Source organism: Artemia sp. Qi Xiang Cuo, chromosome 3 (assembly GCF_049724085.1).
Source record: "Artemia sp. Qi Xiang Cuo chromosome 3, ASM4972408v1, whole genome shotgun sequence".
In the NCBI taxonomy this organism is placed as follows: Eukaryota; Metazoa; Arthropoda; class Branchiopoda; order Anostraca; family Artemiidae; genus Artemia; species Artemia sp. Qi Xiang Cuo.
The window spans coordinates 50,303,864-50,331,587 of record NC_142796.1 but is presented as its reverse complement, the minus strand read 5'-3'; the positions used below and the strand labels follow the sequence as shown (position 1 = coordinate 50,331,587).

General features: G+C 34.8%; 1 protein-coding gene and 1 pseudogene across 3 annotated transcripts in view; both read left to right on the top strand.

Moving 5' to 3' along the window:
- Positions 1-21,207, top strand: part of LOC148954233 (uncharacterized) — a 51,330-nt gene extending 30,123 nt beyond the window's left edge. For all 3 annotated transcript variants that reach the window (XM_089086085.1, XM_089086087.1, XM_089086086.1), the window contains exons 8-13: positions 4,902-5,120; positions 7,171-7,419; positions 11,869-12,088; positions 13,501-13,655; positions 17,117-17,224; positions 20,992-21,207. In XM_089086085.1, coding sequence (XP_088942211.1) covers positions 4,902-5,120; positions 7,171-7,419; positions 11,869-12,088; positions 13,501-13,655; positions 17,117-17,224; positions 20,992-21,114 — 1,074 coding nt within the window. In that variant the 3' untranslated portion in view covers positions 21,115-21,207. The remainder of the gene's footprint in view (positions 1-4,901; positions 5,121-7,170; positions 7,420-11,868; positions 12,089-13,500; positions 13,656-17,116; positions 17,225-20,991) is intronic.
- On the top strand, positions 8,177-9,231 carry LOC148954234 (uncharacterized; annotated as a pseudogene).
- Positions 21,208-27,724: the final 6,517 nt, after the last annotated feature.

The window sequence follows — 27,724 nt, the reverse complement described above, 5'->3', positions numbered from 1 at the left end:
TCAAATTACTTTTGAGTTTTTTTTTTTCGAAAGAACGCGTAATATACAGATGATGATGACTGACATAAAATTGGTTTTTCATACGAATTCTCTACTATGTTAACCTAGTGTTTGCCTGGTCTGTTTTGTGAAAAGGCTTTGTACCTGCGATATCGAATCGAACAGGTTCAGTATCACAGGTTCTTATTAGTCTACTTTTCCTTTCCATCTTCTGCAGATGTATGACTGCTAGAGAAGACGTCATATTTTATGATTTAATAACATGTAATAGATATAATAGAAATTACAATAGATAGCCCAGTCAAGCTCAAAACGATAAAAAAGTAAAATGAGTAGGCTGACAACACCCATGTCTTATTCAGACCAGAAAAAAACTTGCACTTTACTGTAAAAAATGGTAGTTTTACACTTGAAAGATAAGAAAAACAAACTCGTAGAATTTGACAGCGGTTTTGTCCGTAAAACAACAAAAGCGTAATATACAGCTGATGATGACTGACATATAATTTGTCAGTCATCATCGACTGACATTATTTTTATGACATTATTATGATTTAATTTAAAAAAAATTTTCCACAAAATAAGTTTATTAAAGAAAAGTAAAGAACTCCATTAAACAAAAAATGAGTAAAAATAAAATCAAATAATCTACTAAGCGTGAAACTACCACAAGTCAGCATCAATAAATAAATGTAACCCAAAACGAACAGAGATTACAATAAATTACCGAGTCAAACTCAAAACGAGCAGAAAATAACATAAGTTCGGCTCAAAACCCCCTATGCCTTCCCAAGGCCAGAACAAAATTTGCACTTTACTGAAAAAAATAGAAATGTTTTTACTTTTATAACTTTGATAAATCAAATAATATTAACTTTTTGATTACTAAATATCAGTATATGTATATTAAACTGACAATGTACATTCATTTGTATTTTTTTTCAGTAAAATGCAAATTTTGTTCTAGCCTTGGGAAGGCATAGGGTTTTTTAGCCCAACTTATGTTAATTTCTGCTCGTTTTGAGTTTGACTCGGTTATTTATTGTAATTTCTGTTCGTTCTGGGTTTCATTTATTTATTGATGCTGTTTTGTGCTAGTTTACGCTTGGTAGATTATCTGATTCTAGTTTTGTTCATTTTTAGTTCAATGGAGTTCTTTACTGTTCTTTGAAAAACTGATTTTGAGGAAAATTTTTTTTTTAATTAATTTCTGTTTGTTTTATAGTGTCATAGCGATTTCAGGGGAAAAGAAAATAATGCTTTAAATCTTTTCTTTTTTAAGACTATAGTTTGGGCTATAATTTGTATGCTGGAGAAAAAATTTCAACCATTTTTAATAACATACACCCGTTTAAAAATCTGGACACAAATAGTACTGTTTAATTTAGTTTCATACCTCCTCTAGTTGACCTGAAATGGAAAACTTGATACCATTCACAAAAAATCTGTTTACTTTCTTTGATAGCTTGGATACACTTACGCTATTTTGATTTGGTTAAATTTTAAGAGCAGAAGTAGCCCCGAAAGTCTGAACTTAATGCCATCAGTCGTTCTTGGGATACTGCTGATATGCCTTATTGGGAATTAGCATTAACACAGTGCATTTTGATTTAATCTTAAGGCAACATTTAGTTTTTAAGCATAATGGGCAAATGGGAGGATTGGCGTGGGAGGGGGATTAGTTTCCCTCCAATCACTTTTGACTATTAAAAAGGGCATCAGTCCTTTCTATTTTCAATAGAAAGAGTCCTTTTCGAAGTTCTCACGACAACTCCCTCTATACGTAGTGCCCTGGTCTAAACAACAACAACAACAAAAATAATACATTATACCCACATCGATCTTTACTATAAAAATGTCAAGCTTTCCAATCACTTTCGACTATTAAAAAGGGCACTAGGCCTTTCGATTTCCAATCGAATGAGCCCTTTTTGAAACGACAACGCTTTCTATCAACAGCTTATATGCCCACAGGGCATAAATTAAAACCCTTACCCTAAGGGCTGTTAGGGTGGTTGTCATCCTCTAAGACCTAATTTCAAGAACTTTCAACTACGTTAAACAAAATGGCTATCTCAAAATTTGATTGGATGTGTGTGGGGAAATGGTGGGCGTGAGAGGGGCAGTAGTCGCTCTCCGATCACTTTCAACTATTAAAAATAGCACTAGCCCTTTCAATTTCCAATAAAATGAGCCCTTTTGAAGTTTCTACGGAAACACTTTCAATAAAAATCTTATATGCCCCCCAGGGCATAACTTACAACCCTTGCGCAGAAAGCTGCGGGGGGTGTCAATCATTCTCAAAGACCTAATTTCCAGAACTTTCTACTACGTTGAAGAAAATGGCTATCTGAAAATTTTGATTGGATGTGTTTCGAGGAATGGTGGGCGTGAGAGGGTGGTTAGTTACCATCCAATCGCTTTCGATTATTAAAAAGCACACTAGCCCTCTGAATTTCCAATTGAATGAGCCCCTTTTGAAGTTTTACGACAACTCCATCTATAAAAAACTTATATGCCCCCAGGGCATAACTTACAACCTTTGCCCTTGGGGCTCTGGGGGGTTTGTCATCCTTAAAGACATAATTTCCAGAACTTTCAACTAAGTTGAACAAAATGGCTATCTCTAAACTTTGATTGAATGTTTTTGAGGAAATGGTGGGCGTGAGAGGGGGTTAATTACTCTCCACTCACTTTTGACTATTCAATTTCCAATCAAATGAGCCCTTTTTGAAATTTCTACAAAAACTTTCTATTTAAACTTTATATGCCCCCAGGGCTTAACCTACAATCCTTGCATTGAGGGCTCTGAGGGGGTTATCATCCTAAAAGACATAACTTCATGAACTTTGAACTACGTTGAACAAAATGGATATCTCAAAATTTTGATTGGGTGGGTTTGGGAAAATGGTGGGCGTGAGAGAGGCGTTACTCGCTCTCCAATCAATTTCAAATGTTAAAAAAGGCTTATATGCCCCCAGGGCATTACTTACAACCCTTGCCCTAGGGGCTGTGGGGGGGTTGCCATCCTTAAAGACATAATTCCTAAAACTTTCAACTACTTTGAACAAAATGTCTATCTAAAATTTTTGATTAGATGGGTTTGGGGAAAAGGTGGGCGTGAGGGGGGGTCAATTATTCTCCACTCACTTTCGACTCTTAAAAAAGGTAATTTCAACTTCCATTCAAATGCGTCCTTTTTTGAAATTTTTACAACAACTTTATATGTAAACCTTATATGCCCCCATGACTTAGCTTACAACCCTTGCCCTGAGGGCTCTGAGGGGGCTATCATCCTAAAAGACCTAATTTCCAGAACTTTCGACTACGTTGAACAAAATGCATATCTTAAAATTTTGATTGGAAGTGTTTGGGGAAAGGTGGGCGTGAGAGGGGGATTATTTGCCCTCCAATCACTTTCGACTATTAAACGGGCACTATCCCTTTCAATTTTCAATTGAATGAACCCTTTTTGATGTTTTTACAACATCGCTTTCTATAAAAACCTTACATGCTCCCAGGGCAGAACTTACAATCCTTGCCCTGTGGGTTGTGGGGGGGGATGGGTTGTCCTTAAAGACCTAATTTCCAAAACTTTCAACTACGTTGAACAACAGGACTATCTCAAACTGTTGAGCCGATTTGTTTTGAGAAAAGGTGGCTATTAGAGGGGGGTTAGTTACCCTCAGATCACTTTCGACTATTAGAAAAAAGGCACTAGCTAATTTTATTTCAAGTCTAATTAGCCCTTTTTCAATTTCTCATAAAGAAGATTTCAATAAGAACTTTGTACGCTATCTAGGCAAATAGAACAGCCCTTGCCCTCAAGACTGTGGGGGGAGTGTACAGCTCAAAAGTATAATTTCCTGAACTTTAAACTGCGTGGAACAAAATGGCTATCTCAAAATTTTGATTGGATATGTTTAGGGAAATACTTGGCGTGGAAGGGGTGGTAGTTGCTTTCCAATCACTTTCGACTATTAAAAAGGGCACTAGCCATTTCAATTTCCAATCGAATGAGCCATTTTTGAAGTTTTTACGACAACGTGTTCTATAAAAACCTAATATGCCCCCAGGGCATAACTCACAACCCTTGCCCTGAGGGCTGTGTGGGAGTATCCTCCTCAAAGACAGAATTTCTATCTGGAAATCAACAACGTTGAACAAAATGGCTATCTAAAAATTTTGATTGGACGTGTTTAGGGGAAAGGTGGGCGAGAGAGGGGGGTTAGTTGCCCTCAAATCATGTTATAACCCTTGCCCTGAAGACTCTGGGGGGAGTGTCCTGCTCAACGGTATAATTTCCTTAACTTTAAACTGGGTGGAACAACATGGCTATCTCAAAATTTTGATTGGATGTGTTTGGGGGACTGATGGGTGTGGGTGGGCTCGTTGCCCTCCAATCACTTTAGACTATTAAAAAGGGCACTAGCCACTCCAATTTCCATTCTAATGAGCCCTTTTCGAAGTTTCTACGACAACTCCTTCGATACGAAGTGTCCGGGTATGGAAAAAAAAAAAAAATACTTTGTACCAACATCGTTCTTTACTTAGGCAGCGCTATTGTGCTGCCTATGATCAATAATAGTTACCTATCGGATTTGCTGAATGCAAAATCTACGTAGATTATTCTTAATATTTGCCCTGTTTACTTGACAGCACAGTGGGTAAAACCGCACATAAAATTTTGGGACTACGGTTCATATGTGTCTGTCTTCAGGAATTGATGAAATATAGACAAGAAACTGAATCATCTTTTCAGTTTGGTAGCCTTAATGGCTTTGAACGGCAAAGCATTTTTTCCTTCTTTCCTTCTTTTTACGAGTTAGCCCAAACCCGTTTGAATTGTCTTTGACGAAAAAAAAAACTTTTATCATCTTGTCATTGGTTTTCTTTTGTAGACAAAAACAAAATGGTCATTGGAGTTAGCCAAGGTCCTAATTACGATTGTGAAGGATCATCATAAACTGTTAGAAACTGGTGCCACCTCTGAGTCTCAGTTTTTCGAACATTGTTCCAAATGGCTAAAGGATAAATCCGGTGCAGAGCTCGATGGCTCTACTTTACAAGCCAAATACAATAGAATGAGATCCGAATTTGACACATATTTATCAAGACAGGTGAGTTTTCAACTTTTTTGCTTTACTGATTCAGTTGTTGAGGATACTGGTGTTATGCGTAAAGAAAACACCTAAATTCAGACGTTTTTAAGCGATTCTGTTTTGCATCTCCCCTTTCTCTCTCTCTCTCTCTCTCTCTCTCTCTCTCTCTCTCTCTCTCTCTCTCTCTCTCTCTCTCTCTCTCTCTCTATCTCTCTCTCTCTCTCTCTTTCTCTCTTTAACAAAATCCTTTCAATCTTAGAATGGGATTTTTATAATGCCAACGAAAATACTGGATAAAATAAGACGAATAGTTTGGGGGGGGGGGGGGACAAGCGCTCCCCTTCTTCTTTCAAAAAACCTAACGCCAAAACCGAGCCACGACTAACAAAGAAGGATGTTCCAATTAGATACTTGACGAGTGACTATAAAGGGGAAGATCTATTGAAACGAAACTAATAAAACAAACTAAGAAACCCTACGTCACGTTTCGTTTAATTTTAATCAATGCTTCTTTTGCACTTATAATTTTGGCTGTGACAATTAAAAGGGCGACATATGCTCTTTTGGTCGAAAATGGGTTATGTATGTGTTGTGAGTAAACCCAGCACGAGGAATCGAATGGTGCAGTCATAATTGTGCTATCTAGTACCATTATTATGATAAAAAAAAAGAGAAATACGCCACTTTTGGACGTGGAATGCAGGGCCAAAAAGGAGATACGTGCAGAGCATATGTCTCCTTTTTGATCCTGTTCTTTCGGACTTTGACATTTAGCCTATATCTTTTTTTGGCTGAAGAATCAACCAAATTTCAGTATGAGACCACAATCGACAAACATATTTTTGTTTTTTTGGCTTCTGAAAAGTTACAAAAATGGTGTATGTCACCCTTTTAATTATCACCGCCGATTTGGGTCTGGGGATTGGGACTTCGTTTCATTTTGTGAACTTGAAAGTGACATAGGGTTTATTTTAAGAATAAATAAATTATCAGCTTCTCGTCTAAGGAAATTGAAATAAGAGTCACTTGTTTAAAGTCACCTTGTTTTAAAATCACCTGTATTTAAATGTTGACATTTGTATATTTCAAACTCATCTTTATGTTGCTGCGCCACACCCTTGTCATGTTGAATCAAACTGGCCTGGTCAAATAAGATGTTATAGCGTGGAACAGCTGATTCAAAATGTTCATGTTTTTTCCCCTTTTAGAAGGCATTGTCAATTAAAAACATAATGCTGAGGTCTTCTCTCCCTAAGGCGTCGTTCTGCTCTTTCGATGTACCACAAACTACAGGAATTCTGTAGACACCGGAATTATTAAACTGAGGGACGGGATCTTTTCCCTAATACATTTGTGATCTAATACTTTTAATGGGTTTATAACAACTAAAAATATAATTTTCTTGCAGATTTCTGTCAATTTGGTCTGAAACCCCTTTAAGAGAAAGAAGACTGAGATAAACATATTTTTCTTTTTGATTTGAGTAATCTCCGTTTATTTTTGTACACTCTAATGGCTTTTCAGAATTTATTGGAGAGATCGGGTAGCCATTCCCAAAAAAGACATCTCTGAGTTAAGACAGCTCTGAGTCAAGAGAATGTGGTGTAACGCTTCCTCTGTTTTTCTCTGTTCTCTTTTTCTCTCTCCTTTCTACATAGATTTGCCTGTTCTTTATTTTATATATTTTGATTTTTTGTTTGCTTTGTATTATTTTACAATCTGTCTTAATTTTGACCCATTGTTGTTTCACGGTTTTTTTTTTCATACTCAAATGTGAGTTTGACTCTCTTATAAGTTCTGATACTCTGTTTTAAATAAATGTTATATCAAATCTTGAGTCTGTACAATTATGTTGATGACATAATATGCCTCAGATATAATTCCGAAAATTTTATTCTTTCAATAGGACGGAGAAATTCTCTCCCCTCCCCACCCCCTCTCGATAATATTTTTTAATATATCATTTTCTTTTCACGAAAATATTATGAACCCTTCCCTCAAAAGTTTTGAACTTTAGCAGGCATGTACAAATTTGCAAGTGTTGTGACCGTTTCACTTCAAATTTTAGGGTGAAAGGCCTAAAGAAATGCCGATGAGCCAGTACCTAGCGAAAATGGAAGCCAAATTGAAAGAGCATGTTGACACTTCGCGAAGCAAAGCTGCTGCCCCTTCGACCCCTGCTCCTCCTCCTGCTGCCCCTTCTGTTGAAAATGCATTCCAGTGGAATGACAAGGCCACACGAATGTTCCTCAGAATATTGCGCCATTTTACCAAAGCAGTTGAAGCGAATGATATCACTGTTGACCAAGTTTGCAAGGTATGTTCTTATTCAGGTAGGGTAGGTCTTGAAGTTTGGATCAAGGCTATACCTATGGTGTCTTCTGATTACCCTCCCCATCTCTCCCCCCTGAAGTGTAAAACTTTATACAGAGATGCCCAATTTTCTATTGTGGCTATTAAAACTGACAATAAACTTTCAATGATCTGTTGTTGAAATTCCTCCTCTTAAGTAAAAATCGTGGGTACGGCTCTGGTTTTGCTTTACCTAAGATTAGACACGTGGAAATGCTATAAAAGGATGTAAGGTAGCCCATACGCTAGCAATATAGTTACCAAGATTAACCTGATAATAAGGTTGTCAATATTTTAGTTTGTGCTCCTGATCGGGTAAATAATTGTCAGCATTTCAGTTGATATATATATATATATATATATATATATATATATATATATATATATATATATATATATATATATATATATATTATTAATATATATATATATATATATATATATATATATATATATATATATATATATATATATATATCAAACAAACACAACTTAAAAACAATAGGGAAATTTTTTCCAAGACAGTGCAATTTAAATCGGTGAATATTTCGGCCCTATGTCCAAGGGCCGTCTTCAGCACAACATTAAAGAAAAAATATATATATATAAACAACTTACATTAAAATACGAATTTAAAACTAAAAATGGTTTTAAATCACCGATTTAAATTGCACTGTCTTGGAAAAAATTTCCCTATTGTTTTTAAGTTGTGTTTGTTTGATATGGAAAGGCAGTTTAGTCTCCGTCAATATTTGCGTCTAGCTTATGGGGAGCAGTTGACTTACGATATTTTTTATTTTATTAGTTTAGGTAAAAAACATGCAAATATTATTAATCAACAAAAATATTTAGAATCCTGCAGAAATGAAAATCTTATTCCAAAGTCTTTAAGATATAAACTACATCTAAATACCCGGAAAGAAGGGCGATTTGCTCATACACTACAATTAAAAACATTAGTCCATATTATTAAGGACAAAAAGCAAAAAAGACATATCATTTCCTCAGAAAGAAAATCTCTCGAAAATTTTTTGTTTGAAAACCTGTCCACTGTTGATTTTTCTCAAGTTGTTAGATTAGAAAGGAATTTGTTTCGCCATGATTGTTGCTTGTCAAAGGAACGACTTTATACAAAATTGGAAAAATTGAGAGAGGAATCTTCGATGAGAAACCGTATTTATTCTCCAAGATTCACTCCTGGACCCGCTCTTGTTAACCTCTCTTCTAGAACAATTGAAACCCAGGAAATCGAAACACTGGAAAAAGGTCCAAAATTCTCTTTTCTGCCGAAACAGGTTCCCATGGCGGATATAGTCTCCTCTTTAGGGTCCGCTTTGCATAAATACTACCCATCTGTTTCAAACCCTAATGAAGTTAGGTCTTGTCTCATAAACACCCTTTATAATAGCCAAAAAAAAGGCTAAGTCTCCTAACACTTTCACACAAAAAAATTTGCACGACATAAAAATATTATCTAACCTCCGCAAAGACCCATCTATTATAATAACCAAAGCAGACAAAAGCAACTCACTCGTTGTCATGGATGCGACAGACTATGACAACAAAATCTTTTCACTTTTAAAAGACACAAGTACATATAAACCGATCACCCATGATCCTACTGATCAATTTACTAATAATATTATAAATGAATTAAAACAGCTAAAACAGAATGGTAAAATCACACCAAAATTATACAACAAATTTTACCCCCATGGTAGTTTCTATCCAAAATTTTACAGCTTACCAAAACTGCATTAGCAAGGCATTCCCCTAAGACCTATTGTAGCATGTATTAAAGCCACCGCGTCCAATATTGGAAAATGGGTTTGCACAGCTTTCAAACTTTACTGTATTCACAAAATTCCTATATTAGTAATTCGGCAGAATTAGTTGAAAAACTTAATAACAAATGTAATTCAGAAAACACAATAGCTAGTAGTTTTGACATTGTTTCCATGTATATGAATATAGATCTGGCTACTTCTGAGCAATTATTAAAAACCAAAATAGAAGAAAATTATCATTTAATCGAAGACTCAGCGACAGGGATTGATGGTGAAGTTTTATTTAATCCTGTTAAAATCTGTAATAAGTTTTCAATGTATTTTCAGTTTCGTGATTCTTTTTATCAACAAAGAAATGGGTTACCAATGGGAGCAGCTCTATCCGGCCTACTGGCTAATATTTATGTCGAGAACCTTGAAAATTGGGCATTAAATTCTTATTTTTTAAAACGTGTATACTTGGGTCGTTACTTGGACGACGTAATGTTACTTCGGAATTATTGGGAAATTGAACTTCGAGGTTTCGTATATTATCTTAATACTTATGATAGAAATTTGTAGTTTACCATAAAAACTGAATTTGAAAATAAACTACCTTTTTTAGATGTGCTAATTATCCGTAATACTAATAATTTTGACTTCAATATCTATAGAGAACCAACACAAAACAATAGATATCTTCATCTTAATTCAAATTACACCCCACAAGTTAAAAGAGCAGTTGTAACTTCTCTCATTGACCGTGCCCTGAACATTTGCTCCGATTCATACATAAAAGCAGAAATAAATTTGATCAGAGATATTCTTTTTGGCAAAGGATACCCCATTCCTTTTGTCAATAATACGATTAACCATAGACTAAAAAGACATTTTCGTAAAATCAACGATATTTCACAATGTGAGGCTCCAGAAAAACCCTCTAATATAATCTATCTTCCGTACATCCCAAGAATCACCACAAAAATAAAAAATATTTGCACAAAAAATAATCTGTATTTAGTTTTCACTAATAATTTTAAAATCACAAATTTCTTAAACTCCGGTAAAGATAAAACCCCAGTTACTCGCCAAATCAAATACCATGCGATTGTGGCAATTACTACGTTGGCAGAACTCATCAGAATCTAGAAAAACGGATACACCATCATAAAGAAGACATAGACAAGGCCTTAATTGCTAATAGTTCTAATAATTCCTTTGATTCTGCTTTAGCTAGCCATACATTTAATAATCCCAGCCACACAATACTTTTTGAAAAATCTTCTCTCATTAGTAGTGATTTGGGGATAAAACAGGTGGTCCGGGAATCAATCGAAATTAGGCTAAAAATAAATAAAAATATTTCCTTAAATAGGGACTTAGGAGAATATTCACTTAATTCTTTATACTCAAATTTAATTAAAAATGATCAAACAAAATATTTTATTAAACCAATTGACAATAGTATTGAACCCGTTACAAAAAGGCCTTTAAGACTAGCTGCTAAAAAAGCAAGATTGGCTTTGAAAACTTGCAGTTAATAATTTCATTTTATTTCGTTTGAATGAATTCATCCTCTCTCGTCATTTTATTTATCAGTCCTGGTTGAACTTCGTTGAAGTAAGAATACTGGGACTGTTTTAAAGGTTTTTTAAAGCATTTTTAGTTTCAAACTTCGTATTTTAATCTAAGTTGTTTATATATATATTTTTTCTTTAATGTTGTGCTGAAGACGGCCCTTGGACATAGGGCCGAAATATTCACCGATTTAAATTGCACTGTCTTGGAAAAAAAAGCAAAAAAAAAATTCCCTATTGTTTTTAAGTTGTGTTTGTTTGATATATATACATATATATATATATATATATATATATATATATATATATATATATATATATATATATATATATATATATATATATATATTTGAAAACCATGAAATTTTCGACAAAGGTCTTCAAAAATAGGCTAAGCTAAATTAACTAACCCTCTAAAGTGTGTCTTTTTCAAATAATCTGTTATTTATCCAGGACGTGGAACTTCTAAGTGTCTCGATAGCTCTTTGGGGTCTGCAGGCTATATCTTTGAAACGCCTGATATAGCTTGTATGCTTATTTTTTCCTTTAGTATGCTGTTGATATAATTAGAATTGGATCACTAGCTGATTTTGGTCCAATTCCTATGAAATTTCGAAGCTTTAAACTCCCATGATCTTCCATGATCTTCAAGAAATCCTTCGGTTTCCATATTTTGTTTTCGTTTAGTTAAAATTCTGGCACATAAGAATCTAAAAAATTACAAGGGTCTGAAATTCCAAGAAAAAATAAATTTTCAAATCATAATTTGCCAATTCTTTAAGACGGTAGGTTTTTTGCCAATTTTGATCCTTCAGTAGTGCTCTTTCCCCCTCCTCCCTCTCCCTGTAGTGAAGCTTAGGAATTTAATCTTCAATTTTGTGTTCAAAATTATCCAGTTTTAATTGGGGAGGTTGCCTCTTTCGCCACAATTCTTAACGCTATGTCTGAGTATACTCCTTGGATAATCCTCCCTTCTATCAGTTTGATATGTAGTATTGTGGAAAGCTGAAATTCTGTACTTAAAAATTAACTTTAGAGACTTGTTTATTGCTTGACTGTGTTTTCCTTTAGGATGCTGCTGATATTCTTCAGAGCTATGTGAAATTGAATGTGACTGGAGAGCAATGTCGCCGTCGATGGATGGAGCTGACTGCCCGTCATACGGCTATTGGGAAGCCCGGCACCAAACCAAGTTTCGCCAAATCTCTTTCAATTCTAGAAAAGACCTTTGGTATTGAAAAAATGGAGGAGGGGGATAAAGCGGAAGCTAGCTCTGAAGAAGGAAAAGAAGGTATTTTATGTTCATCTATAAACTTTTCGAACATTTCTTAATCATTATAGTTTACTCTCTCTTTCTTAATCTCTCTTTTTTGTTTTCTCTCACTCCTCCTTCTTATTCCTCGATCTACTTAAAAATAAAAGGAGGGTTCTATTATTAAAGTCAGAGAGTCAAAAAAGAAGGGAAGAGAACTATGGAAAACTTTGTTTAGAAGTTAAATATCGTAACTGACACGTATCCTCTTTATGACTTAGTATGGGCTTTGAAAACTTTGAAATGATTTTTCGGTTAAAGCATTTGCTCTTATCCATCCTTGTTTTCATGACCCTCCCCCCTCCCTAAAGTAGGTCAAAAATAAATAAAGTTAGCTCATGGACCCCTTATGACAAGTTGTAATTTAAGTCCAAATTTCTGTTGGACTTATTAGTTGAATTTAATCATCTTATCAACTATCGATGGATCGTTTCAGTATTTTCCTCATTTGGTTAGGGATTTGGCATTCATTCAGCTTTTGTATTTTCTATTAAAACAAAATGCTATATGTTCCGTTTGATATAGGACATCAACAGTATCTTCAACAGATATAACAATATTATAATAAATTTCAACAATATATTAATGGTAGATGTCGGTCGCTAGAAATATAAATCGGGTTTTAAGCACTTCGGCATCTCAGCAATTTAGATTTTATTCAAAAATAGGGAAAAAAATAATACAAAATGCTCTGTTTGATTTAGTATATCAACACCACCATCAAACTTGTATTACGTTTACTTGTTTTTGTTTGCATTTACGTTTGTTCACGTATATTATGTATTTGTTTTATATTATTACATTTTTTGATTAATAAATGAAATCTGCTTTTTTACATAAAAGCTCAGGTTTTTAGACTGGCTGACACCTCCCGTCTAAAGAATAATGATCCTTGGGTTGAGAGACAGTGATTCAAACAGTACTACCGATACCTTGTGGTGATTTAGTGCAGTATTGTTATTTCAGTTCAATGGTCTTTTCTTGTTATATCATCTCGAATGTGCAGTTTTTTCGTTTTTACTTTTCTTGTTTTTTTGTTGTTTTTTTTAATTTTTTTTTCTTACTGCATGGCGTTCGGCTTTTAAATTGGTTTTATTTGCTTGTTTATGTATTAGGATCCTATTACGAAAAAATCTGATCAACTGCAAAAAATTGATGAGCCTTATACGCTAACCGCAATAGTACCAGCTACAATTAGTGTAGTAATTAGATTATGTAATACTTTTTGCATGTCAGTTAATCTAATAGCAAAACGGCATAGTTTTTTCGAAACTTTTTGTTTTGTGAAATATCTGGGCTTTTTCCAATTTCTCACCAAGTTCCTTTTTTTGCGTAGCTATTTTGGATTAAAATCCTGGTATTTTTTCACAGTTTTTTTTCTTGTTCTGTAGAAGGAGGAACGACAGAAATCTTAAAAAATCGACCAGGAATTACGCTCTCAAAAGTAGCTCTTCCAAAAGATTCGTCAGTTGCTGGTGGTACTGCTAATGGTCTGACTTGTGGTAGCTGTGGCAAATTTGACAAAGTGCTTTCAACGCTGCTGAGGGTAATTATAAATTGTATTTTCTTTCTTTTATATTCAGAAATATTATCATTAGCAGCATAAACTGCTGCTTATTTTATCTGATGTAAATTTTATAAAGAAGGATAATAGTAAACTAAAAAAGTTGTTTGGGAACTCGTGCAACTGCTTTTTCATTAAAAAAAAAAAACAGTTCCCTAAGTTAACAATAATCCTAAACGCTTGAAAATAAATTTAAATTCCCCAAAATTTTTCTATTGAATGCCAATATTTTAAGAAATCAATTTGACCAATTCTTTACCAAAATGTACTTTTAACGCATTTTCACGCAAATACACACCCAAATAAAAACTGTTTTTGAGACATGGATGCAGTTTTCTTTGACAAGTAATGCATTTCTATTGGTCATTGGCATGTGTTGGATTTAGGTTTGTATCTGGTCGTACGAAAAACCTTCTAAGTCTGTCCTTTTCTACGTTTATAGTTTATGTTGTTTTGAAAAAAAAAATAATCCCCTCCCCCCAGGAAAATTTTTTGGCTTATGTGCCTTTGTCAGGTGCACAGAAATTACCTATATACCCAACAAAAAACAGTCTATACAGTACCGAGAAAATAAATGTAGAACTATTTGAGTTTTTTAATTGAATTAGTTGACCAAATTCTGATTGAAATAAATGAATGATCATATCCTTTTTCATTAAGGAGGAAATTATGATCATTTCGGCTGTCTATTTAGTCTCTCTTATTTAATTCGGCTCACGTTGTGGCAGGGATGCCACAAAAACTTTAAGGTCAAGAGAAGGTCCTTATTTGTTCCTAAAATTGAATTTAGTTTCCAGAAGTCTTAATTTTTTCTGCGGTTGAAAGGTTTAGACTTCTCTATATTTTGTTTCTAATTTAGATTTTTTGGAATTCCTTTTTGGAGCTATTATTTTAGGCTACAGTATCAATGCCTGTACGAAGAAGACAGGCTAGCAGTAAAATGGAGTGACTCCCTTTACCTCTGGAGTCAATTGGCTTGTAGGTGGTATGGTTCATTCAATTTTTACTTAAGTTACTCTTTGCGGCCTTTGTCTGAAACTCTTCGTTGTATATAAACAGACTAGAAAAGTATCATGCAAGTAGATTTACAATCAAGATAATGGCTTGGAAGAAAAGTGCAAGATAGTAAAGACACCATAAATAGTTTCTTGCCTCATGCCACTTAAACCTGGTGCTATTGTTTCCAAATTACTATAGGTATGTAGAGAAAAACATAATCTTCTGGTTGGCCCTTAATCAACTTTCTATGACTATCTAGTAAACCCACTAGCTCTGGCAAGAAAAAAAGGGACTGGTCAGAGCTACCCATGCTAAAATAGGGTTTTCTTTGGTTTTTGTAATTGGGGACTGTAAAACTGTAAATACGGGATGTAATAAAATACCTGAAAACGGTATTTATTGGTCTTGCCACAGCAGATGACAAAGTCGGAAATAGTCGGTGCAGTCAATGACAGTGGATTGTCAATTTCTAAACTACTTAATTTAAGTTGTAATGGCCCGAATATTAACAAAAACTTTTTCGGTTGATCAATAGCAAAAAACATAAATTAACGAATGCCATGAAATCTGTGCTTTCAAGATACATTTGGTTCATAAAGCTTTTGGGAAGGCTTGCGGGGAAATGGCGCTAATTTGGGCAATTGAATTATCAAAGTGTACTATATAGCTAGACTGGAAGATTATTGAAAGATTCAGGATAGAATTAGTATCCCCAAGGCAAGCTTTGTGAAACACGTGCCTACTAGATGGTTGTCGATAGATCCTGCTGCTACAAGGATGGTGGAACAGGGGTCAACTCTTTTCAAGTACTTCGCTGCTTATATACCAAAGGAAAACCTTAGTCTTATAAAATCAGATGCATACAAAGAGATCATCTGATCGATCCAACACCCCATCATGATAGCAGATTGCAGTTGGATGTTGACAATTCCAGTCTTTTCACACGTTTCACTGCCAAGTTTCAACGTGAAGAGCCCCTTGTGCACGAAATCTATACAAAGTTTGACTTTAGTTTTAATATTGGCTGGGCGAGTGTTAAAATCAGAAGGGACCGAAAAGCTGAGGGACGAACTAAAGCTTCAGTCATTTGAATATAAGAACAATCTTTTGCCATTATTGCAGACGTTCGGGAGTGAAATGGTTCTTGACTGTCTCCTATCAGCAGACGAGTAAAGCAAACGCTCATTTATGTTGTTTATTCAGAAGCAAAACTATGCCGCAGCTAGATGCGTTCTGACCAAGGTTCTCAGTGGAGGAGCTTTGCAGTCGTTAGATTATATAACTTTTGTACATCCCAATGGGATTTCTATGCAGGTTTCTGCTCAGTGCGCATTGTAAGTTGCCAGAGAGCTATCAATTGTAACAGAAAAAGATCTATTAGTAGACGAATTCAAGCTAGTCCAGTTATTCAGATTTTCACCAGAGCCATGAGGAAGTGACGATAGGTGGAACAAATTGATAGAACGAGGAAAGCATCCAAGTGTTGAGCGTGGATTTTCCCTCTCCCTGAGTGAAGATAGAACTTTTGCGAAGGAGCAAACTTTGACTACAAAGCTATTTGTAATGGAGGGGTTAAGTAGATTTGTAGAGTGTGCGCAAGGTATTCCTATCGGTGAAGATCTGAACAAACGGTTAAGTCTGCCATAAAGAGTTACAATTGGTACTTCTGGCGACAAAGAGCTTTTAATGGAAAAAATGAAAAAGATAGACAGGATTTGTAGACATAAGAGCGGTTGAAGGAGGAGTAGCTCGCAGAAACTTGTTTGAAAAGACGGACAGTAGAGACTGTATACAGATCTCTAAAAGAAAAAAGTAGCTTTCGATTCCAAGGAATTGGCTGTCGTCGAATTGCCGAAGGAAGCCCAGAATTGACTGAAGAATGGTATTATAAAGATGGACATGGTCCAGCTACAGCTGGTACAGGTTATGATAGATGGGACCCTGACAATACGTACTGAGCTAAAAAGCAGGTAGTAGCCACTCTTGTAACGGCTCAAAAGCATATAGAGTCAAAGAAACAGCTGCTGATGACATCTCTGTTCCAGTGGATGGCAGCACAAAATGAAAAGAAGTAGGCTGTGTCGGTAGTTTTTGTTAATATTTTGATATTATTTTTGTATTTGTTATTGTATATTCGAAAGCGAATAGCTGTGAAAGCGCTTTCTTCCCATGACATAATGACTCTCAAGTGGTCTTTTTCTTGATTATCATGGGACTGGTCATGGAGGGATATGTGCAAATCAACATTCCAATTATTTTTTACTTTGTCCTGATATTGATATACATCAGTGAAAATTTTTCTCAATTGATTTTTTACTCTTTAGGCAAGTGTCACTTTCGGCTCTTAGACTAATAACGTGGGAATTCCCCTCTCTCTGTGTGCAGGTGCATTCATAGTTTTTTTTTCTTTGATAAATGTTTGCTAAACGCTCATTTTCTTCCAGGATGAGCGAGATATGAGAAGAAAAGAGCACGAAGCTATGGTAAGAGTCATGAAAGACCAAGCTGATGCTATTTTGACACTCAAGAACGCAGTACAAGCATTGACAAAGGTAAACAGTGGTATTAGTTTAAATTTAACCTAAATTACAGTTTTTTAGGTTTAACCTTAACTACAGGCTAGTAATAAAACAGAAGAAATTATAGTGGTGGCGATTATTTTCCAAGATATTTCGTAATTTGAAGGAATGTGGAGTGAACTTCGAATCTGGAAAAAAGAGAAATTGAAGATTTCACTGAAGTTAAATTTAAGCTATTAGAACTGAGCTCTGTCAACTCGCTTCAGCGATTTTTTGGTTGCATTAATAATATGTGAAAGCACAAACAAATGACGGAACTTTACTGCTTTAAAAAAAATCAAGTTTTGGGTTAAACTCTTCGAAAAAGAAAGGATGGAAGAGTTAAAGTTTCTTTTTGATCAGAAATTGTCGAGGAATCTGTCGCTTTTTTTGATTATCGAGGAGTTTTTTTTTCAGAAATAACGCTCTTTTTTGTAAGCTGTCGGCCGTTTCATCAAGCTGTCAATAGTTGTCAAGCTTCGATTTTTGGACGTTTGTTCGCCCTTTCGTTTTGAAAATGTATTTTTGTATTATTGAATTTTGATATACCAAGAAACTTGTCGTTTTCTTTAGTTTTCCTATTACCGAAAAATTATGATTTCTGAGACAATTGAAGTTATTTTTAATCATAGAAGAGTCTGTCCTGTAAGCGGCCTGTCATATGTTATCAAGCTTGTATATTTGAACTTTCATTTGCCGGAGAATTTGTCAATTTTTTAGTTTTGTCTATTATTACCTAGGAATTTTTATCTTCTCGAGAAACTGTTTTTTTATTATTATTATTATTATGGAAGTCTAATTGTGTAAATTGATGTCAACCTAACATTTTTGAGCTTTTATTCAACTATAAAAAAACATTTGCTTTATTGTAAAATAACAAAAAGTGATATTCTACTTCAGTTAGATAAAAGATATTCTACTTAAGATATTTAGATGAATACTGATATACCCTATTTCTGATGTTTGGAAGTGTTTTTTGGAATAGAAACTAAAGCAATACTACTGTTAACATCTCACTGCAGTACCAAGCTGTCCAAGGCTATACACGGCTGTGCACGTTCCTCCTCTGCTTTAATCTATTCAAAGGTTCACCCTGTGCTCCCTCTCATGGAGTTCCTATTGGCTCCCAAGGAACAAATCGTAGTAACCATAACAGATTATTGGATATGACGCTTTCATGATTTCGATGAGAGTGAGAATAAGGTTTCTAGGCTTCTTATGGGAATAGTTTTGTTGGAAGTTTTCGTAACATAAAAAAAAACGTAAAAGTCTCAATATGAAGTTAAACAATGTGGCTTTCTTTTTAATATACAATGCTGTTTTTTTTTAGAAATGAATTTTGCTGAGATTTTGTCGATTTTTTTTTACCTGAAAATTAAAAAGAAACCTCGGTCTCTAATTAAGTATAGAAAATCGAGTTGGCTTGGATTAAGGGAAATAATCTAATCTTTTAACTTTTAACCAACTCGGAAAAATGCTCCTAATCTCTATGAATTTGAACTGCCTGAGAGATTCGGTCAATTTTATTTGGTCTTTTGAAAGGATTTGTAAATTTACGATTTTTTTTTTTCAGTTGATTTCACTTCATTTTAATTCGTTGAGACTACTATGTTTTCGTTGTCGTTAATTTTGTGTTCTAAATAACTCTGTCTGGCTGTCTAAGCTGGAGATGCTGATGTATTTTTGTCCTTCACTTCTACCTCCTAGGTAGTGCGATTGTAGATAATTTAAAAATTTAGAAGTGCAATCAGTAGATAAAGTTTCATTAGAGAACCACTTCTCAGTTTGTAATTCCTTTTCAAAAAAAGATGTCAGGTATATCATTTCGTTCTTTATACAGTTTCTTCCCATAACTAACCACTATTCTACAAATCCAATTAAATAATATTTATTACTGGTTGAAGGGTTGCAAAGATAGTCGCACTGCTTACAATGCTACCAGTTGATAAAAATTATGCCCTTCCGTTTAAGAAACCGCTTATTCTCGAAAATTGTTACAACAGGGAAAAAGCTTATTCACTCTGAAGGAAAACCGAAAGAAATGCATGGTTGTGTATCGACTGAGGAAGAGATGAACCCTGATTAGTTAACTAATTACTATAATTAATTGTTGGATCATTAATTACTTCAATTAATTATCCGAAAGGGTGTAATTTTAACGAAGGATGGCAACACCGCCCTTATTTGTGTTAATCTATGTTTTTATTCAGTTTTGCTTCATTGTTCATTGTAATTCTTGTTCCTATTAGGTTTTTCTTCTTGTTTCCTATTGATTCCTGCTCGTTTAAATCTCAATTTCACTCTTCGCTATCCATGGAAAAACTTTTTTTTTTTTTTTTACTTTAGTTTCTGTTCCCTTTTTTTACGTCTAGGTTGCAAAGCACATTGCAAAGGGTCAAGGCCGTACCCAGAGGGGGGCTAGGGGGGTTTGAACCCCCCCCCCCGACATGTTTGTCTGACTCGTAAAAACTTAACAAAAGTAGATATAAACAAATTTTGTATGCGTTTTTTTAGGTTTTTGTGTTCTCCCCCCCCCTCCGAATTTTTTTTTTCTTTAGTAAAAACCCCTCCGAAAAAAAATACTGGGTACGGCCTTGCAAAGGGTAACAGACATTTTAAGCTGTAACGCCGTGAAAGGGTGATCTAGAAGGAACAAAGACAATAGCTTTTCAGTAGTTACAAAAGAAAATTTGGAAAGCGTTTCTTTACAATTAAAACAAATAGATGGAACAACTTTAGATCTTTGTATATGCCTTTTGGGACATATGAGCTAGGGTATCTGCTCCAAAATCCCTCTTGGTCTCAAGGTTTTAGAAACAAATGTTCCTTCCAGAGGCAAGTCTGATCAAGTCTATAAAATAAATGTCCAGGAAATTTGGGTGTCACTTATCGTCTGCTTAGTACTATTTTGGCGTATCTGTAGCCAAAGGCTTCGAGAATAAACAAACTAAAATAGAGATCTGTTAACGATGTCAACGACAACGATTTTTTTCGTTTTTCCAGTATCCGCTACAATGAATAGACAAAAGCCCCGCTTTTACAGCTATACGACACTGAAAAGAGAATATGGCAAATTGCCCTAAGCACGCAAATGCCGGGTTACGAAGACGACATAAAGTCAATTTAGTGTTTATGGTCTAAGCTTGATACTAGTTATTCGCTAGCAGACTAGTTGTTCGAACTAGCAAGTGCTCAGTTAGTCGCACTTCATAAAATCACTGGATAGCCCTTTCTGCCCATGAGTTTCTCTTGCAACCAAAACTACTATTAGTTCCTAGAGAGAAGACAAGGGAATGAAACGACCGTACTATAGCCGTGTCAAAATTGGAATATTTTCACGTTAGTAAATTGCACGAGGTTCTACTCCAAGGTTTTGCTGCTACTTAAAAAGTCAGAGAATTCCTCTTCTATCATTTGGGAGCCGAGAAAAGGACTTTTTGTTCTCAACTTCGTGAACTTTATTACAAAGTTCAAGGCTGGACAAGGTTCTTTCTCTCTTTCTTTCTCTCTCTTTCTCTCTCTCTCTCTCTCTCTATCTCTCTCTCTTTCTCTCTCTGTCTCTCTTTCTTTCTCTCTCTCTCTCTCTCTCTCTCTCTCTCTCTTTCTCTGTATTTATTTGTCTTTTTCTATCTATATCTATCTCTATCTCTCTCTCTCTATCTCTCTATCTCTCTATCTCTGAGGAATAAAAAAACAAAAGCTTATCTTCTCACTCTTGAAAATATCTTGTTTAGTCACTTTACGATTTTTTAAATTTATAGGTATGTCAGCATATATCCAGTGCGCAAGAGAATATCAATAAACAACTGCCGAAGTTGGCTGGAGCTCGTCGACTACGTGAGGATGAAGGCAATATGGCTAAGAAGCGCAGGACTGGTGATTAGGAAACACGTTGAAAATATGGAATAACTGGAAAAAAGAATTGATTTGTGAATTTTTTTTTGTAAAATTTTTTAATTAAGCTGCCTAAAATTTTACATTTTCTTCAGATATAGCTGGTTCCAGATATAGCTGATTAATGAGATTTTCGTCTGAATTCTCGCCATCCATATTATGTTATTCATGGTCAAATCTTTTATTTTTCTTTTTTTTTTTATCTGGTCATGTTTTAGTTCAATTTTTTATAATGAATGAAACAAAATCACTTTTTCATTTAGCAGATCCTTTTGCATCTGACTTTAAACAGACTCGAAATTTTGAAGAGAGTCTAGCCTACAATGTGATGAAGATATTCATTGAAAATACAGAATAACTATTAAAAAAGAAAAGATTTTCCGTTTTTTGCAAACTTTTAAATTTAAGTCTTGGTGTAAATTTTCCGTAATCTAGGTGTATCTGATTAATAAGATCTTCGTCTTCATTCCATTGACGAAGATAAATCATTTCAGGCAGAATTTTTGTTTCTTTTCTTTTTTTAAATCTAATTATATTTTGATTTTTTTGCTTTAGTTCAGTTTTTATTAATATATGACAAAATACTTTTTTCTGAACAGATTCGTTTGTATCTAATTTTGATTAGATTCTTACATTTGGAGGAAGAAGAAGCCAAGGGGTCAAATTGACAGTTGTTGGCTGTTGTTATTGCAAAAAATAGATTTTGGTGCTGAAAACAGACAACTATTACTTACTTTTACTTGAATTAACATTAACATCCTGTTTTTACTATCTGTATGCTTATATATATATATATATATATATATATATATATATATATATATATATATATATATATATATATATATATATATATATATATATATATATATATATATATATATATATATATATATATATATATATATATATATATGTATATATATATACATATATATATAGAAAACATATATATAGAAATCAAAGAATAGATTTGCCTAGAAAGCCTCGAACCGATAAACAGGATATCATCTGCATTGCAAATCAAACTAAAATCACATAGGTCACTATAAATTTCACCATTTATTGTCCTAGATACAGTGGTCGTAAGAATGTTAAACATAGTAGGACTTAAAATAGAACCTTGCCTGAGTTTTGTCTAATTTAGTTTTATTAATAAAAAAAATAGAACTTGACAAAATGTATATATATATATATATATATATATATATATATATATATATATATATATATATATATATATATATATATATATATATATATATATACATCCTCTAATAAGACGAATAGGCTCAGTTAAAAAATATTTTTCAAGTTTAACGCTAACATAACTATGGCTATACCAATATGAAAGCAACGCAACAATATGGGGCGTAACTCCGAAATCAAAAATATTTTTGATTGGACTACAGAATCGAATGCTGCTTACATATCCAAGCTACACAAATATACATGATTTCCCAAATTCTCCGCATTACTATAGGTACAATTCAGTAGGTGATGAGCAAACGCACAATTCGGATGCTTACGAAAATCGAACTGTCTATAATGTAGCACGCATTTACGTATCATTTCAGGCAGGATAAGACTTTCTAGAACCTTGCTTAAAACACTAGAAACAGTAATAGGGCGGTAACTATTACAAAAAGTAGCATTTTTTCTTTTTCTTTTTTAAAGATTCGTTATTGCGCCAGAACCAAATAAATTAGGTACTTGACCTGTATCAATACACATTTGAAATAAAAGTATCAGATGCTCAATCAGTAATACACTTACGTTTTGAGGTGGTGGGGTGTGATACTGTCTAAACCGGGAGCTCTACGACGTCTCAAAAGCTGGATTACACGCACAACGTCACTTTTAGGAACAAGGAACATGTCATGTTTATGCAATAGAGGGCAAACTCTACTTTTTAATAAGACATCACTTCCAGCTTCTAAATTCGAATCCCGGGAGCCAAATACAGCAGAATAATGGCAAAACCATTGCTCTTCAGGAATACCGACACTCGCTTTACTACGACCGCTCTGAATATTTCTATACTTTTTCCACATCAAGTTTGGATTTTTAAGAGGCTCAGCAGAGGCACGCTCTGCTTCCCTAGCTTTAAGACAGTGGTTTCCAAACTTTATTTTACCACTGCTCCCATAAAACTGTTTGATCATACGGTGCCTCTCCTCCATTTTGTAAAATAATACAGACTCGAAAATTTTTATTAGTACAAAATTTATTAAGACAAACTCTTACAAACAGAGAAAACTAATAACAATTTTATATTGTTGTCTTCTTAATAAGATGGATGTGCTTGCCTATAATTAGCACAAATTTTGTCAACGATCGGTGTCAATGATGAGATGACTGCACGAAGCTCCTTTTCTACAGGCAAACAAACGCGATATTTCGACTATATTTCAGCTAATACAAAAAGTCCTGTTTCGTATAAATGAGATTTTGCGAACGGCATCAATACTTTTAAAGCTTTTTTTGACAAAACACTATATTTACTCATAATATCAAGTCAAACTTGAATTAGAGCTTCATTCTGAAAATTTTGTTTTAAAGAATTGTCACAAGCAAACCCAATCAACTTTTCTTTCTCATTACTTGTTAATTTAAATTTATCATCTTCATCGTCTATAAACGGATTTTGTAGTCATGCGTATTGTGGAAAACCGAGATCTCATGAATTTCATATGAATGCTTTCACACTCCGAAGAGAAGATGAGATTCCTCTCCCACAATTCCATGCTTATAGCTGATATTTAGTTTACGTGCGTGACGTACTTTCGTGAGCCAATCTGCTTATTCCTAAGTTTTGGAGCGGCAAACAACCCCCACCTTTAAAGAACCTGATTGGTTTTGAAACCTTCAGTGTAAACTTTCAAGCCAGCAACAAAAATGAGAACATCAATTCAACCTGATTAGCTCTTCTGTGTGAAAATTTAAACCAGTAAAAAGAACGAGCATTTTTGAGTCATAAGATATTTTACAAGTGTTACCACTTTTTGTCTATGTTTTGACTATGGCATTATTCCTTTCTCATTAAAAAATTGTCAATTATATTAAAAATTTCACAGGATATGCCTTTGCCAAAAAATACACCTTCAGCAATATTGCTCTCTTCAATTCATGGAATATATCCAATTAAGTATCCGGTTTTAAATGTCAGTTCCTTCTACTTACAAGGCGAATTTTGTAGTGCGTATCTGAGAAACTAATTGATCGCAAAGATCATCCTTAAAATTTGTCAGATTGATCGTCCCTGCACGGAGTATCCAACTGCATGTATAAAATCTTGCTAGTTTTACCTTGAAATGGTGAACCTAGCTTTCGTTCAGCCTGGGCCTCTAAATCCCTTCAGTTACGAAAGGGTTAAGATATTTTGGTGTGAATTTCATTCGATTTTCTGTCAATCCTAGCCAATATTCGCGCCTTCCCTTAGACTAGTCCTTGCCTCCCTAGGGATCCGTACCTCCCAGTTTGGAAAACGCTGCTTTAAGGTCACTGACACACTCGGTATATTCCTTTTTGTCTTTCTAAAAAGCTGGGACAGAAGACCAGATCTTGGCTTATTGCAAGCACACCAAATGCGATACCGCATTTTTGAATGTCTTTTAGCTGCGCTTAAGCTGGGATCATGACTCCAACCGAACTTACGGGTACCTCTCTTCACTTTAAGCTACCGGGACGGATGCTGCCTCCCCACACTTCATAGCATGAACAATTTCAGCAACAAATATATCAAGACTGATGCTTTCGCTTACTCTATGTAGTAAAAGCTGGAATTGCACTTTAATTTTCGTTAGTATCTCATCATTTTCATGTAGTCTATGTTGATAGAGAATCTTATCAACCTTTTCTTACTCTGTCTTGTAGTAATACTGCAGGGGATTTGTCCTGGTATTAGGCAAATAACTAATTTTAAATGACAAGCCGAGGTGATCGCTGAATGTGTGCTCAGAATCCACTGCAACATTCGAAGCAAGACTTAAGTTAGAGACAACATGATCAATATTGGAGGTGTTACCTGAGTTATGAATATATGTAAAAACATCACTTTTTCCACAAACAACTGCATCACTCGTCAGACATGAGTGTCTGACGTCAGACACGCTATGAGAAAGTTTTCCATTCTTAGTTAGGTCGAATTGGAAATCTCCACAAATAACGTAACGGGTATTACCCAAACGAATCAAAAGTCTACGAAGGCTACTGCACGCCTCTGCAAAAGTTTTTCACTTTGGATAGAGTTATATTCGTTGGGGAAATATACATTACTGATGGTGAACATGCTGGAACCTTCGAGTTGGGGGCTATGAAGAATTCACACGATTCCAGTTTTTTTAGAGACAGGCTCTCATCATACTGCTCGTAAAAAATAACAGTTCTGCCACTGGGTCTGCCTGAGCCAATACGACGAACGGCCTCGTGAATTAACACAGATTTGCTTTGGAAATACTCATAAAGATCAAAGTTTTCTGCAGTAAGTAAATGTTCCTGAACGCATAATATGTCATACTTGTCACACAAGTCCTGTAGATGTTCCAGCTTCACAGTATTGTGTCCAAATATATTTCGAAAAAAAATTAGAAATTTCTCTCGTCATCTAGTGGAAGAGGTATTGGCGTTAGCGGTACCTTTTCTCACTGTAGGACACGAAAGGCTAAAACTGGAATGATTCCATTTTCCAGGTGGACAGAGAGTGCACCTAATTTGCAATGAACGACAAGGGTTGGTTTAAGTAGACTCGTGAGGTTCAGCACTCCTAGCACTACTCTAGGCGTGCTGAACCTCACGAGTCTACTTAAACCAACCCTTGTCACCACCTACAGCGGTGATAGAAAAAGCTACGCGTTTGAGTTTTATACGTTTGTGTAACGGCATGGTTTAACACCCTGACAAAATTGAACGCTTGTGTAAATGGTAGGTTTTAAGAAGCAAATAACCTGCATCAAATTCTGTCTCAATATTTTTTTTAACAATACTATGAGTCAAAATAAACCTGTTTTTCATACAAGTGCTCCAGGGATGAACGGACGACAGTCGACGGTGATGAGCATACAGGATCACCATCATCAAGCAGCATGCCGGGAAACACTGTGAAAGGCTGTTACTGCAGCTCTTAGGTGAACAATCCATATTTTTCTCAGGTGAGAATGTGGGAAAGCAATCATAACCTGACTAAATTGTAAAAATAGCAAACTATGACTTTTGAGTAATGATAAAAGTAACAAAGTATTAATTTTCTTTGTGTAAGGAAACAAACAACATTAGATTTGAATAAGAGTACCCTTGATCCAACAAGGTCCATAAAATGCAAATACAAGACCGGACCGCTTCAAACTCGAGGGGTCAACGGCAAGAAATATTACGTGATTTGAATCACATGACAAAACAGGGTTTTGAATAGAGAAAGCGGAAACTAACTTTTTGAACAAAAGAATTATTATTGGGATTACATCAAAACTGGTCTCTGGCCAATGAGAGACAAGAATAACATAATAAGACAAAACTTAAAATAGGGATTCGGGAAGGAAAACAGGGTAGTCGTTTTTGGAACTAACAACGAGTAAGTGTTTTACCTTGTAATTAAGGTAGGCTACCACTGTCTGTCTGAATTCTCCTTGGAGATAAAAGCTTGAAGATAAAATTAGTATTTCCACTTAGACAAGGCTTGAGCCATTTGGACAAAACAGCATGTTAAGGTTAGAATAAGCTAAATTAAATTTCTTGCGATAAATATAAGCTTCGAATAATTGAGGATTCAAAGAGGAACGGAACATTAACCAAGAAGTCAACGTTAGAAGAGCCCTTTGTGTTCCCCTTTTTCAGCCTGGAATTTCATTGGAACTTAGCTTGACTGTATAAAGAACCTATATCCGAAAATTTGGATTATCGGAAACCCATATTACTCCCCCCCCCCTTGTGGAATCTTCAGACGTTTATACGAAGGAGAACACTGTTCCCTTTTCAATCATTCTTTCAGTTCGTTAAACCTGTACTGCATGTTTATACAAAGATGGCCTCGATGTTTATACAGATAGGTTAGGGAAAAAGGGAATAATATTGTTAATTTAAGAATTTCCAGACCTTTATGTCCAGGGATATCCAATTGAGAGTTGTCCCTGCTAAAGTTAAGGCTTACTAAAGGTCCAAGGAACACAAAGCCCTTTTAAAGAAATAATAAGAGGATCTCTTGGTTTGGGTTAATTGAAATTGAAATAAAATCAAGTACGGTTATTCTTAGCTTAGCTCAGCAATAGTTTGAACTAAAGGATTTTAATAACCCAGAACTCAAGCCTTGACTAGTTATTCAAGTCTAACTCTTTTAAGTAGAAACATTCGATAGCCTAGAATTAACTTAATATTTTTCTTTTCGGTAAACATTGGTGGATCGAACAAGTAGACCATAGACGTTAGACCTAGAAGAGGCTTAGAAATATTCAACATAATCAGAATTAGAATATTTTTCTTTTTATCTTCTTTTGTAATAAAAATAAGTTGTCAATGAATTCTGAGTACCGATTTCTTACCCAAAGCCTCAGTTTGTAACACGCTACCAAATTTTATTAGCCCCTGATAGTAGGGGCAACCTTACAA